At 39.1% G+C, this 14,917-nt stretch overlaps 1 protein-coding gene and 1 non-coding gene across 8 annotated transcripts in view; both read right to left on the reverse strand.

Moving 5' to 3' along the window:
- Nucleotides 1–843: 843 nt before the first annotated feature.
- The window catches only part of CEP295 (centrosomal protein 295), a 46,305-nt gene continuing 32,231 nt past the window's right edge, over nt 844–14,917 (reverse strand). For 4 of the 7 annotated variants that reach the window (XM_071555750.1, XM_071555740.1, XM_071555760.1 and 1 more), the window contains exons 17-28: nt 13,788–13,888; nt 12,749–12,863; nt 11,104–11,337; nt 9,453–9,607; nt 9,046–9,205; nt 6,117–6,748; nt 5,309–5,479; nt 4,128–4,245; nt 3,147–3,347; nt 2,505–2,613; nt 1,899–1,998; nt 844–1,027 (exon numbers count right to left, since the gene is read on the reverse strand). In XM_071555750.1, the coding sequence (XP_071411851.1) occupies nt 980–1,027; nt 1,899–1,998; nt 2,505–2,613; nt 3,147–3,347; nt 4,128–4,245; nt 5,309–5,479; nt 6,117–6,748; nt 9,046–9,205; nt 9,453–9,607; nt 11,104–11,337; nt 12,749–12,863; nt 13,788–13,888 (2,144 nt within the window). In that variant the 3' untranslated portion in view covers nt 844–979. Of the gene's footprint in view, nt 1,028–1,898; nt 1,999–2,504; nt 2,614–3,146; nt 3,348–4,127; nt 4,277–5,308; nt 5,480–6,116; nt 6,749–9,045; nt 9,206–9,452; nt 9,608–11,103; nt 11,338–12,748; nt 12,864–13,787; nt 13,889–14,917 lie in introns of those variants that run through there. The other 3 variants (XM_071555792.1, XM_071555781.1, XM_071555800.1) reach the window with 3 other exon arrangements.
- On the reverse strand, nt 13,141–13,224 carry LOC139681131 (small nucleolar RNA U2-19). The gene has a single exon (XR_011699476.1). It is a non-coding gene; the product is annotated as a small nucleolar RNA U2-19 (small nucleolar RNA).

The following is a 14,917-nucleotide window of genomic DNA, read 5'->3' on the forward strand; positions in this document are numbered from 1 at the left end:
GTCTGCTTTACCTCCATGCCATAACAAACTGGTTCTGGGCTGTGCTTTTTACTTAGGCAGGAGGTAACAAATTGCTTTGGTGCTGCAGTACATGTAACTGCACCAGACTGAAAGAAATCTGTGAAAGCAACTGTAAGTGTAGTTAATTGTCTATCAAAAACTGAGCTTTCTGACTTATGTTGTAACAGGTCCAGAGGGGAGTCCACAAAAATGCTCACAGGGCTGGAGTATCTCCTGTTAAGACAGGTTTAGAGAGCTGGGGTTCAGCCTGGTGAACAGAAGGCTTCAGGGAGACATAGGACCACGATTGCCAGGGATTTGCCTAGATGAAAGGTTCCTTCCACCCCCAGCTATTCTGTAATTAGATTGATCAGATTTAATGAAACACCTCTGCTATTGCACCTGCTGATACCAAGTTCAACTTCCAAAGGCTCAACTCTTGGCTCTCATTTGCCCTTATGTTGTAACTATTTTGCTGTGAATTGGAGCTCAGGAACCATGGACAGAAAATGACATGGAGAAGTAGCAACAGATTTTTATTTTCTTTCTCTGCTCAAGTACTTCAGGATGTACCTTATCACTGCAGGACCCTACACTTCTAATCTTAAATCTCACACAGTGCAAAGACCAGGAAAACCTCCAGATTTACAGAAGAAATGTTTTGCCTCCTCAGGATTCAAGTCATCTTAAAAAATCCAACTTTATTTGAAAATGTTTTATACATTTATATTACATAAGTTAGTATCTCCCTAATGTGCACACCTAAAAAAGGCCTTTCGTGCAAATCTGTTCTGAGACAAACATGTTAAAAGCAGCAGGCCCTTTGCATCTGTAGTGATCGTGCTGAACAGGAGGGCTGTACAGGGGCTGGGGTTACTCCCTGTTTTTCTACAGCTTAAAGCTGAGGATTTCCAAATGCTTTGCAGTTGACCATTGCATCACTACCACAGTGAGGCTGTTGCTCGAAGTCTGGTGCCTGTCATGGTGCTTTCCAAGACCTCTTGGCTCGCAGTTTTTCCAGCATTTTCTGCAAATAAAACAAGCTATGAGACCAGTGTAGGGTGAGTGACTGCAATAAAACCAGCATGGCTTGCGTGGGTGCACAACTGAGTTACTTCTCTGTAACTGTAACAGCAGTAATGGCCAGAGCTAGTCTGGACAGCAATGAGTTCAGTAACTGCCCCTGCTCCAAAGAGGCTGCAGATTGCAGGGCAGGTGCATATTATTGTCTGTTAATTATGGAATATGTAGAGCAATGTAACAAGAGCAGCAATTTATTCCACCAAAAAGCAGTTGAGGTGGTCAGTGCTAAAGGCAGGATTTGGGTCTGGAGCACCCCAGAGTAGTCAGAGCCTGTCAGGATTACCAAGCATTTCCTTCCTTCCCGTTGCCTGAGATCCAGCAAGGGAACAGGGAATTAACAGTTCCAGTCCTCTTGTTCAACCCGTTCTACAGGAACTGCTGGAAAACCCAGACAAGATTCTTGCAACCCGAAATTCATGCATGCTCAGAATCTTGCACCACCCTGGAGTAGCCAGAGCAGCCCAAAACCCACCAAACCCTGAAGTTGCCTTATAATGGAAATTGAGTTTGTACTAATAAACCCCGTGCTGTTCTTTTGCCATGTAGACCTTCTAGCAGCTGGAGCCTTTTTGCTCAAGCTCTAATCAACAGAGAAATTCAGCCTGAGGCAGACACACTTTTTAGACAAAATTTCAGCTCAGTCACAGTGTTGACATGGAAATTCTCACATAGGATCTACCAGTGGCATCACTTAAAATCCAGACTGGTTAGATGGTCTCCATTTCAACTGCATTCAAACTTTGCTTCAATGACTGATGAAGCTCAGTGAAGTTATGAGACTAACCAGGCAGGAGGACATTGTAGCAAACTATTACCTTTTGAAACTCTTTAGCTTTTTCTCTGTTTTTAGCGTAAGTTTCTTGCCTTGTTTTTTCTTCCTTTCTGATTTTTACTTCTTCAAGTTGATTATAAAGTCTGTGAAGACAGTAGGAAAAAATCTAGAGTAAGTTAACAAACCTAAGGGTTTACACTGTCTCAATTGCTGTCAATTAGAAAAACTTGACTCATCTTTAGAATCGCTTCCAGTTCTTTTTCAGCTGCATCAAACAAATTCCCCTCAGCATTCAGGAGCTGCACTTGCTTCATGTTACTGCTCATAAGTGCTCAAGTGCAACAGTGAACTTCATGTCCAATTTAATCCAGCATCGGGCATGAGGTGGCACAGCAGCTGCAGCACAGTGAAAGCAGCAGCCTGACCTTGTGCTCCCACTGCCACCCGTGCAAGGGCCTTTCCTAGCAGGCACCTGCATCAAACATACTTGGCTCCTCTCTCCCCACTGTTCTGTGTTAAGCAGCACTGGGTCTCACTGGAAGATCAGAAACTCTTTTGTCTGACCAGCAGCTTTCACAAGACACAGATTAACTACTTCTATTGTGGGTTTTTTTAATCCAAACTTCTCCCACGTGTGTTCATGCAATACCTGGATGTACGCTGGTGCATTTCAGTTTCTTCAGCCTTCCTGTCCTCTGGAGAAGATAATTTCACTTTTCCTGCTTTTTTCAACTGACTGGCAAGTGCACCATTTTTACCTAAGGGAAAAAAAGAAAACCAAACATCTTAACTCTAGTTCAGCTAACTCAAAAGCATGAGTAATTTTCAAAGATTTTTAAAGGACATGACAACAAAAGAAACAATCTAGAAGGGATACAATGGAGATGACATCTTGTGTTAAAATAGATCCTCAGAGTCTCACTCCTGAGGCTGTTCCTGTGCTTTGAGCCAGCCATGGCTCTCAACAGCCAACCTCCAGTTCTCCAGTGAGACAGAGGGGCACCAGTTCACTTAATGTGGTTGTTCTTTGATAAACAGCCATTGTTTGCAGAGACACCTTATGACAACAAACATGGGCCAATTGTGAAAGTATCAAGAGCTACCTGAAGAGCCTTTACAACACTGAAGAGGCAGCCAGACAGTGGGGGAAAAAGCTCCCTGCATCACTAAGAAAACAAAGAATAGCCCAGCCTGCAATTGCAAACGCATAAATATATGAGCTCTATTCTGTTATATAAAACAGCAATTAAAAGGCTACCTAATGCTGTGTCTTGTCCCCAGATAAACCTACCAGAGAGAAGACAAAACTCCTTTTGTCTGCTTCTTAACTCCTCAGACTTTCTTCTTTGAAGCTTTCTGACTTCTGGCTTTTCTCTCTCTTTATTTTTTATTTCTTCTACTCTTTTCAGAGATTCCTGGATGAAGTTCTGCTTTCTTTTTAAAAAAGATTTTTGCAAACTTCCATGTGTAGCAGCAAACTCCAGCTGCATAACTGTGAAGGAAAAGGAAAGTCTCAACATTTCTCATTGTTAAAATGAGCACTAAGTCATGCTTTTCAATGTACTTCTGAAATGCTGAGCTTGAGCACGTTTGTAAATGGCAGTAGGAGAATGGCATTGTGAGTGATGAGGCATCTTTCAAAACAGGCAGCTGTTCAGGCCTATGAAATCCACTAATGGTCAGCAGGTCTGCTGAGACAAATGCTGTGCCAAATACAGCACAGAAAGCACCTTGATGCCTCAAAACATATCAGAGACCTGACAAGTCCCTAACACAATTAAGTTCTGTTAATTCCTGTCTTTTGTGTTACTGTGGTTCATCTCAGACAAAAAAAATATTTCAACATTTTACTCCTGTTCCACACTATTATCAGAACAGGAAAAAAGCAAAAAAATACATTCTTTGCCTACAGGGCTTGGGGAACTTAACAGGAAGTAAGAAATAAGTCAAGGTTCAACTATGACAAAATCACAAAGCAACACAGAACTACTCAAAATGAAGTTATTACAATACAAAAACAAGTGTAGTGTAAGATATTATGAACTTCCATGGAAGATAACCTGGTACAGGAAGAGACAACCAAGATGACACACAGACACATTAAACCTGGGTCAAATGTATGACAAACCAAGCCTGAACAGCAAGATACCTTTACCTAAGTTAAAAGCAACTCTAAAAAGTTTTCCAGATGAGAGATGTATATTATTTTAATACTAAAAAAAATTTACTATCTCTATCTCAGCTTCAGTGTATTGAAGTTACACATAATTACCTGCGGTCTGATGTGATGGACAGTGACTGTTGTTGGTACTCTGGGCTTTAGGAGACCCGCCAGGCCTTATGAACACCGAATAATCTGCATCTGGAGCCAGTGGTAAAAATTCTCTCTCCTGTTTCAAAAGGAATCAGTGGCTGGAAATGCTTAAAATATACCACAAATTTGAGTGAAGTGGTACTACTGCGCCACTAGCATAGACCCAATGCAAATAAATTCTTTTGCCTTTAGAGCAGATGCAAAGAAAAATTACCAGAAATGGATCTCGGTAGTAAGTATGAAAAAGCTGTTTTCTAAAACTATTTTAAAACTTAATAAAAAATCCATTAAAGAACTTTTATGCCCACCAGATTTCAATTGCTTGTTCTTAATACGGGGCTCCATAATTTCATCTGTTTTCATTTCCTAGTGTTCTCTCTAGTTCTCCTCCATGACTCTCTTCCCACTCATCTGTTCCCCTCATTCTCGGTGACAGGTGACACCCACTGCAGCAGCACAGCCTCCAGCTGCCAACCTCCACCTCACCCCTGTATCATTTATAAAGACCCATCCTTAGACACTTTCAGGATCTTCCCTAGATGCCTTCTGCATGATTTCATCTAATCTGTTTATTTAACTGACACAGATTACTTGGTTCTACGTTATTGCTATTGTCTCACTACAACCCAGCCCCTCTGCTTATGTAAAGCCTTTACTTTACATAAGCAAACAGCAAAAAGCACACCCCAGCTAATTAAGTGTGGCAATATGACAACCTGATGATGTTTTCCCCATAAACCTCGAACTGCCCTGTGAGCCTGCTATGGCTCCATCTGCTATGCAGGGGATTTTTCCTTTTTCTTTTGTCCCATGTTCTCACATCCCTTAAGTTTTCAACTAATGGGATACAATTTAGTCTTGCACACACCAGGAAGATGGTTTGTTTCTTGCAGCAAGTATTCCAAACTCTGTCTGCACCAATATGACAAGGTAATGATTCTAAGGAATAGCCCAAAATTAGGATCTATTAGCTCTGTCCAGAAAACACAATATCAAATTAGGTTGACCTAAGCAATTACTAAGGTTGGATAACCCACCATTCTCTTGTTTTGCAATAGTGGATTAACTGCTACAATGGGACCTCTCTTTATTATGATTAATACTAAGTTAAAATCAGAATTACATTAGATAATGCTCACCTCAGTAAAAACATTACAATCAGACTGTTCCTCACATGCTGGGTTATCAGTTTTATCCACCATTTTCTCTTGGTTAGTATGTTCAATGTCTGATTCTGCGAAACTGATGTCATTTGAGCTGATCAGAGTGATTTCTGGTTCTTCCATAATACCACGCCCTGATTCAGTCTCCTAGAAAATAAATTATACATAAGTGTAAAAACAGGAAAACTAAAAAAAATTTTCCAGCAATAGCAACAGCTGTTGTCAGAAAGAGGAGGTTTATTCAACAGGAGGAAGAAAGAAAATCTGCTCCAAGCAACACATGAAATACAGAAAGAGCACTTGTATTCAAAGTTCAAAAAACTGAAACAAATAACCCAAAGCAACCAAACAACAAAATGTCCACCTCTCCTCATGTTTAAGTTACTTCATTCTAGTGCAAACTCTTTTTAAAGCTACAAAGCTACTTCCTTTAAGTTTGCTCATACTTTGGTTAATTTATTTACCTCCTTCAGGCTTCTAAGTGGGGACAGGGGCTGTTCAGTGAGGTAACCGACACCTAACCCAGCTGCATGTGCTCTACCAACTGATGGTAAGAGAGGGAGGGAGAACCAAGGGCTCCTCCAGCCTTCCTGGCAACTCAGCTCAGTTTAGCTACTGCTACTTATTGCAGTGGTATGATCTCAAAGAAGTAGTGAGGCAGAAGTCCAGAAAACAGGAACCAGCATTGTAAATTCAGTATTTGCCAAGCTTTCAGATAATAAAGGTCTAAAATAACTTGGTGCAACAACAAAACCCGCTGCTTCTGGAAATCTGTTTTACTCACCCAGACTGGAATACAACATGAGCTTTTGTGCACAGAATGTTTTTCATGTCTTTCCAGGAAATAACTGTTTTGTTGGACGACAGAGTGCAAATGGGCGGCTGAGTCTTCCAAGTTGGTTTCCCTGAGAACCCGCAAACATTCTTGTCCTTCTGGAAAGCTTTGATCTGGCTCCTTTGTATTTATATTGCACTGAGAATTCAGCTCCACAGCATTATTTCCTTCATGTACAGGAGCTGATTTTTTAGCAAGTTTCACATACTTATCAGATGCCTCCAAAGGTAATTTTTCAGGAGACAGAGTCTCTTTTATTAAGTGTTGAGAGAAAGTTTCAGCTGTTGTAACTGGTGTGGTATCTACTTGATAAAATGATTTTTGCTCTTCCAGGGGAATCGGACTTTCATTTCGCAAATCTTCCACTGTATGCTGGAGACTCATACACTCCATACTTCTTGACAGTTCTTCATATTCTCTTGCAGGTGAAATACAGTTCTCATGGCCCCTGTTTTCAGTTCCAGGGGCTTGTTCACAAGATCTCTGTAACACAGCATTATGGTCCACTGGCTGATCATCATTCTGAGAGACATCACTTACAGTAGATTCTAATGGAAGCAGGTGAAAAGATTCTTCAGATCCTGTTTCAAAAATTGTCAGAAGTCAAACTTCTTGCTAACAAAATGGAATTTTCACTTTAAAAGTCTCTCCACAATCAGACTTTCCAGTAATGTGTAACAAAAAGTCTAATAAATAGGAAGAAAGATTTTGTTTTAAGAAGTCTGCTAAGTTTTCTCAAACCTAGTACCATTAACATTACAGAAAATGATTCCATCACTGTACACAAAACCTGGAGAAACAACTCTTTTTGTTGCTTCTTACACTATGTTTAGGGATGAACTTTGTGATGGTCCTGACACAATGACACAAAGTCAATACATATTACAACTTCTACTCTGTAAATGAAAGTCCTCTGAGTCCTTTTTGGACCTCAAAGTCTCTAAATTACAAAGAAATTGATCCAGAACACCATTACAGAAACTCTTCAAAGTAGAAGAGCATTCCAACTGGAATAATGACTGCTGTTCTTACAAGTTAACAGCATTGCACCCTAAATTATTTTTGCCTTAGGATCTGTGCAAACAAGTCAAGATAGCTTTTCTCCTCAGAAGAGGCTGGGAAAAGAGAAAGATTTGGTATCAACATTTTAAATCACTGGAGAGGAATTTCAGCAGTACAGCATCTGCCAAACAAAGAACAGGGCTGCTTAAATTAATTTTTTTTTTGTTAAAATATGCCTCTGACCTCAGTTTGATTACACTGTTTACACAGACTCATGCTATCACTAGGCTTTTTATACACAACAAAATGTACCACAGAAACCTTTAATGGTCTCCTTTAAATATTGTGGTTTGCATTCTTTCACATGCACAAAGTATTGTGTTTCACATGTATAAGCAGTATTGTCTCCTGATAAATAGCTGTTAATGTGAGGAAGGAACTGCACTGCAACATCAGCCATCAATAGAAAATTTTCCATATGGTACACTTGGATATCAACCTTCCCTGAACTCACAACCCAACAGTTTTTACCTGCTTAACCTGTTGCTTGTTATTTTTTCCCTTCTTTTAAAGCACAGTAGTAATTGGTTTGGGATTATAAAAAGCACTGAAGAGATGGGGAGATACTTAGTTACACTTAAAGCACAGATTGTTTTTGCAAGCAATTTAGAAATATAACATTTTGAAGTAAGAAGAGAGCTTCCTAAATCCCAGTTGCTGTGACCACAGTCACAAAGTCTTAAAGTGTAAACCTCTTTTAGCATCTTTTACTACTTTCTTTTTCCCTTGCACCAGCAATGGCCAGCTAGAGAAAGAAAAGCCTAATAACCCCTGAGTAGTTGCTTGCAGCTTTAAACATGAATAATGTGAGTGTCCAAAAACTGTGTCTATACATGCATATTACAAATATAATTGACCAGGAATGTTTACATTATAAATACATCTACCTATTACTGAAAATATTGTGCTGCATTTCCTGTTACTGTTTCAGCTTTCTGTTGGAGCACTTAAAACACTGAAAACACCTGATTCTTAGAAAATACGGTTTTCAGAAATATGAAGATTGCTCCTGGTTGCATTTGGAATTTCAAATTGCTCCTTTTCTTTGCAATACATGAAAGACCAAGTTAAATTCAACTGCACAACGTAAAAAAAATATTTTTCCTGCTATAAGCTACAGTTAATGTAATGCTGCTGTAGAATCATAAACTTCTAATCTACTAAATTAATTACAACATTGTAACTAAAAAGTTCCTTTATTCCTCTCGTCCCCCCCTTATTTTGTGGAGACATGAAGCAATTCTGTAATCAGATCAAATACCACAGTGTGCAGTAAGTAGCTATGACTTAACAGTGGGAAAGGAAAATTAAATTCTTGAAGAACACAATGAATATAAAAGAGTAAGTTCAGAGAGATTTTAACACACGCACCTCAAAAATTCTGTATCAATTTTTAGAACTGCCTTAAGTTCCTCCTCAAACTTACAAAGTAATGGGTATGCATGAACAAATATTAGGAAAAGGACTTAAACTGACAGTTTCAGACAGAGTTGGTATTTCTTGACTAATATAATTACTGCAAAAGGAATGAATAACATAATATCCATTACAGTGACTTGAATAAGCAGGTCTGGTTTTGGATCAAAGTCATAACTGTTGAGGAAATAGAACTTCATAGAGTTTAGGAGTTCCACTCATTAAAGGTGGTGGTGGAGACTGAAAGAGCAGAAGCAGAGTTAACAATTTCAGAGCAGGCCTGAGAGAAGCAAAGAGATCCGTCTCCGTTTCAACCCAGCAAACCCATCCTAAGGGTTGGCATTTACACACTGGCAATAGGCTGAATTCAAAGGCACTGATCTGACTACACTGATCATACCTGGATAAACATTGTCTGTGATGGACTCTTCTGATGGAATGTTGTTTTGCCTGTTTGTTTCAAGGCAAGAGGGCACACTGCCACTTTGCACATCCAGACCAGAGCTTCCCACTTCTAGAAATGCAAACATATCTGGACTTTTTGTTGAAAATTCTGAAGTCTAGTGGCATTAAAAAAATAAAATGAAAATTAATTTTCTCAGAAGCAGCAAGGACAAAAAGTTAAAGGTAGTATTTGATTTTTTAATCACATTTCTGCTGCAACCAGCAAAACCACTTCCAGCTCTACATATATCAAAACATACAATTGTGTTTCTTCAGGTAGAACACAGTGTGAGGATTAAATATTTAAATCTTACAAAAATCTTAAGCTAAAGTATTTCTTCCACCAGAGCTTTTCTGTAGTACCTTGCTAAATTCTCTACTGCCTTGTGAAATTCCGCATTGAGAACATGACGATGATGTATCCAAGTCAACACTTGGTTCCAAAGGTAGAAATTGCTGGTGATGAAAGTCTGGAAAAGGTCTCTCTGTTTCTGGAAAATAAAGCTCAGCTGCCAGAGCTGTAAGAAAAGAGGTTAATTTAAAAACAAACAAACATCACCCCCTAAACATTCCCGTATCACACATTGTTTCTATATGCAGTAAATAAAGCAGTTAGAGTTCTGCAGGTAAACAAATACTGGCTTGTAAAACTAAAATTTTTACAGCATCCAATTCTTCCACTCTGGTACAATGCAGGTATAAAGAGCAGTAAGAAAATGCTACACTGATTCTTTTTTTTCTTTTTTAATGAAAAGAACTCCCTGAGTTCTCTGTTCAACACTTGTGAGACTGCATCAGAAGTGCTGTTGGCTTCTCAGTACGAAACTCAGAGACACAGCAGAGCAAGACCAAGGAAGAGCTGCAAGGACGATCAAAGGATGGATGTAACACATGATGTTCAATGAAGAACTAAATAATGTTTTGTTAATCTTAAGAGAAGAATTGAGGGGAAGTGGCACAAAAATTTCTGCTGGCTTCTACCTTCAAAGAGACAGTATAGAGAATCTTAGAATTGTTTTGGTCGGACCATATAGTTCCAACCCTCCTGCCATGGGCATGGACACCTTTCACTATGCAGGTTGCTCAGGGCCCCATCCAACCAGGCCTTGAACACTTCCAGGATGGGGCATCACCAACTTCTCTGGGCAACCTGTGCCAGTGCCTCATCACCCTCAAAGTGATGAATTTCTTCCTAATATCTAAACTAAACCTAGTTTAAGGAAAATGCAGTCAGTCTTCATGAACATGCTCAGTGAAAGAAAAGGAAAGACTAGACACAGGAGATTCTTGTTGAATACAATATAAAAAATTTTTAAAAAGAGGAAAAGAAGAAAGTAATTAAAATGTTGCCCATGGGGAAGTAGAATCTCTGCCCTTAAGATATTCTCAACTTGCCTGGACATAGCCTTAAGCAACCTAAGCTGGCTCTGCTGTGAGCAAAAAAGGAAAATTTGGGCCATATAACCACAAGTCCTTCCTGGTCTAGATTAATCTATAATTATATATGATTCCAGGTTTTCAAACATTCCAGGAGGAAGTGATTTGAATTAAAGCACTAGCATTATCTTCATGATAGCTAATAACGATGTGCTTCATTTTCATTAATAGTTCCATTTTTCTAGAGTGCACCCCCACCAAGATGTTAGTAATTGTTTCATCAACTATGTGACCCCACGTGAATAATGAAGTATTATGTATTATTTCTCTGTCTTCCTGAAGTGAAAGTGGTGCATAAACAAGTGATAAAAATGGCAGAGGTTGCAAACAGCCCAGCCACAGAGACAGACACTTGATCAGAGTATCTTCCTTTTCTGCACTAGATTATGCTTTGTGAGCATATACCTAACACAAAGGATGAAGAACATGAGAGTATTAACTTCTTGCATGTAGAATCCTTACTGACTTTAAAATGTAAGCTGAATATAAATAATATAGACCAACATGGAACACTGAGTAAACTCCTCATTCTGTATGATGGGAGGGCAGCACAAAAATGCTGTAAAATAGCAAATACCTTGGAAATATGTATTGTGCTCTGAGTAGGAGTCCAAGTTCCCAGTATGTTTCCCCAGGACCTGCTGTGTCTGACTTTCTTTATAAAGGTACATCTCTCCTTCAGATAACTGAGCTTTAGAGGCTCCAGACAAATTCTCTTGCCTCTGCTGCAAGGTTACAGGCAGTGAGGAGTTCCAAGGGCATATTGCTGTTTCCCTCAAAATTACATGTCCTGAACTATCAGAAGACAATCCTGAAATAATAAGTTAGATGTTCACAGTTCTGCATATAAATCACTTACATGACATCATCTGAAAGACACTGCTTAATATCCTGAAGTATTCATAAAGAGTTCTGGGGTTTTCTTTTTTTAATTGTCTCCTGTCAATGCTCCTATAAATCTTAACACATATTTTCACAAATGCAAGTTGATGTAATTAGGTAGCAGCACTTCTACAGACTATAGATGTAAGAAATACTGAAACTATGAAATCAGAAAATTTAATTTTTAATTTAATTTAATTTTATTCATGCTTAAACAGAAATTGCTCAATACTAACACAAAAAACCTGAAGGATCAAGGCAACCAAAATTACACTCCTAGTTAGAACACCAACCCGTTTTTTTATATGCTTACAGGAGAATTGCACAAAACTATCAGAAAAGGTCATTACTAAGCACTGAGTGTATGGTGAAGACACAGCTAGACATGAAAAATTTATTCATGCAAATAACCAAAACTTTTTCTAATTTTCTTCCACAACTAAGAAACAGTAGAGAAGAAAATCTACAAGTAAATGATCTTAGAATTTATCTTTCTTACATCAATTAAACACAGACGTGTCACATGAGTTATGAAGTTTATGTTAGATCATTAGGGTTAAAATGAGCCACTGAAACCTCAGGCTGCAAAAACTGTAGTCTTCAAAAACTGATTTATAAACAGAGTAATTCACATACACATACTTTGCTTAGGAAATCAGGTAAGTATCAGATTAACACAGCATTAAGCCTTACAGAAAATAAATCCACAGGTCACTATCTAATCACTTTCAAACTCACTTCCCAAGTAATACTTTCAGGAGCAACTATATATTTATTATAAAGGAGTTGGTTTTGATTTTATGAAAAGCTAACAAGATCAAGAGGCAGACTGAAAAAAAAAAGGGTAGGAACACGTATTTCCTAGAAAAGTATTAAAGGTCAATATGGCATTCAAATGACATTTTCACAAATAAGTGATTAAGAATTACTATGGTGACAAGCAGATACTGGAACAATTCTCTTAAGAGCAAGACAAAAGTCACAGCTCTGTAACAATCTATGATATACATTGATTTTTAGATAGATAGACAGACAGACTTTTCTCAGTGTATCATTTGAAGATCATTTTTAAAACAAAAACAGCCACTAGAAAACTGCTAGCATTAGAGTTGCTTAACGAACTCAAAATATTCTCTGCTAAAGCAGATGTATTGCAATGTTAAATTATTATAAAAATAAAAAATTGCAAGCACATTAACAAACCATTCTGGTTATGCTCACCTCTGCAGGATGTTTAGCCTGCTTCTGAAAAACTTACGTTCGAGAGTTAGACCTATTCAGCCATAAAATACAGAGAAAACACAATTTTCTGTTTACAAGAACAAACCCCAAGCACTTACCAATGCCAACAGGGCTTGCATTCAACGTTTCACTAATTGAAAAGCTCCCAGTGGAAATTGTTGAAGTTAAATCACAGGGTATTCCTTTCACCAAAGCCTCTGAACCCAGTACTTCCTGGGAGGAAATAACAGACTAATTATCATGTAGTCACACATCCAGAATTAAAGCTTTAAACCCAAACATTTCACTCTGAGCTCAGTTCAAGTGTAGAAGCCTTCATGTTTTGCACAGTCAGGCAAACAGAGATTCATCCTTGCTCAGTACAACACATTCACACCCCACATGCTGGACACATCACTCCCCAACAGCCCCCTCCCCTCAAAGCTCTCACACACACACACACACACACACACACACACACACACACACACACACACAGAGCTATAAAGCCTCTCAGAACTGCATATAAATCACGACACCTGGAAGATTGTTTTATCTTCTGGTGGTCAGATTTGGCTATTTCTCATCACAGACCCACTTCGGTACAATTGTAGGTCTCAGAGGAACATATATGCAAACCACCAAAAACTCAATGAGATGGGTATGACACAGAGAAGGCAACACTGTATGTGCCTTTACCAAGTCTGCAGACACATTGAGGTGGGAGGACCATGACACACACTGGACAGTAGGGCTGGTATCTAGAGGGACCTTGTGAGGCTGGACTTCAGGACTGGTGTGAAATTCAGCAAGGGCAAAGTGCAGCACCAGGGAAGGAAGAAGCCTGTGCAGCTCCAGCTGGGTCATGCCTGGAAAGCAGCCCTGTGAAAAGGGCCCAGGAGCCTCACCAGACAGCAAGCTGAGCGTAAACCCATGGTGTGCCCTGACAACTGAGGAGCAACAACAAACAGCATCCTGTGCTGCATGAACAGGAACAGAGCCAGCAGACCAGTCACAGTAGTTACTGCTCTTTACTCGGTGCTTGTCACGCTGCAGCACCTACAACAGTGCACCTGATCTTATACTCCCAATATGAGAAAGAAAGATTACATCACAAAATAGAGAGTTAATGTATATGCTTATTTTGATACGACCAACCTTATTATCAAGTCTGAATGATGGTCCAGAACGTGCTGGAACTCCAACTTCAGCAGCAACCACTGATGAATCCCGAGACACTTGGGAATCCTGGGACTGGGCTGAACACAAGCATAACAGAAGCAATAAGGAACAAAAAGCAGTTTTTGAGTTCATGGTGAGCAATGTTTTATGGCACACCAGAGGGCAGTAACACTCCACTGCTGCTGGCCTCACCCTTTGGGCACCAATTTTGCCCATCCTTAACCACTTCCTTCTCACCTACAACACACTTTTTGCTCCAACATACCACCAATTTAATCAGTAATCTGTGGTTCTCCTTGATCGGCCTTCCCAAAATTTCTAACTATCCTGATTTCTCTGTGCAGAGCAGGCAGGAAGAGCAATAAATTCATGCTTTGGCTTTGCAGAATGAAACATGGCCTTGCTGCTGTTATGGCAATCATTGTAGGGTGGGGGGAATCTTTTACAATCTACCATTACAGTGATTATGAGGAAAAGCAGACACTCAAGTAGATCAGCGAAATCACTCAATTACTTAACTACAGTGTGACTGTGAACACGGAACTGAATCAGCTTTGCCATAATAGTCTTACACATAAAAATAAGTAAGATCACTATCTGTGCAAAAAAAGCACCACATCAGTACCCAAAAACGCATTTTCTGCATTCAGTGCTGACAAGCACCTTCGAAGTTTGCCAATTCTACAACTGTAGATTAATTGCCACAAACAACTCTAAAATATGTATTCTTATTTCCAGAAAGAGGTGCTAAGTATGAAACTGAAATGAAACTGAAGTGAAGTAGGTATGTTTTCTCCCAATTCTAGCGATAAGAGACATTTCAAATCCCTAGCATTTCTAAGACTCTATACTTAGGCAGATCTTGTAACATTTTGTGAATCCTGACAGTAGTTTGTACCTTGTACGAGCTGAAACTCAATTTCATAACATATGACAAAGTCTGACTGTTCCAGTTTTATTACTACAAAAAAATACAAGTTGGACATTTCCTCTGTAAGGCAACATCAGTGATGTATTGATATGATGTAACAATGATTATGTCCTTAATAAATATAAAACATTTTGCAACTCATTTCAGGGAGGAGAAAAAAAGTAGAAATCTAAGG

This window comes from Pithys albifrons, chromosome 1 (genome assembly GCF_047495875.1).
Source record: "Pithys albifrons albifrons isolate INPA30051 chromosome 1, PitAlb_v1, whole genome shotgun sequence".
In the NCBI taxonomy this organism is placed as follows: domain Eukaryota; kingdom Metazoa; phylum Chordata; class Aves; order Passeriformes; family Thamnophilidae; genus Pithys; species Pithys albifrons.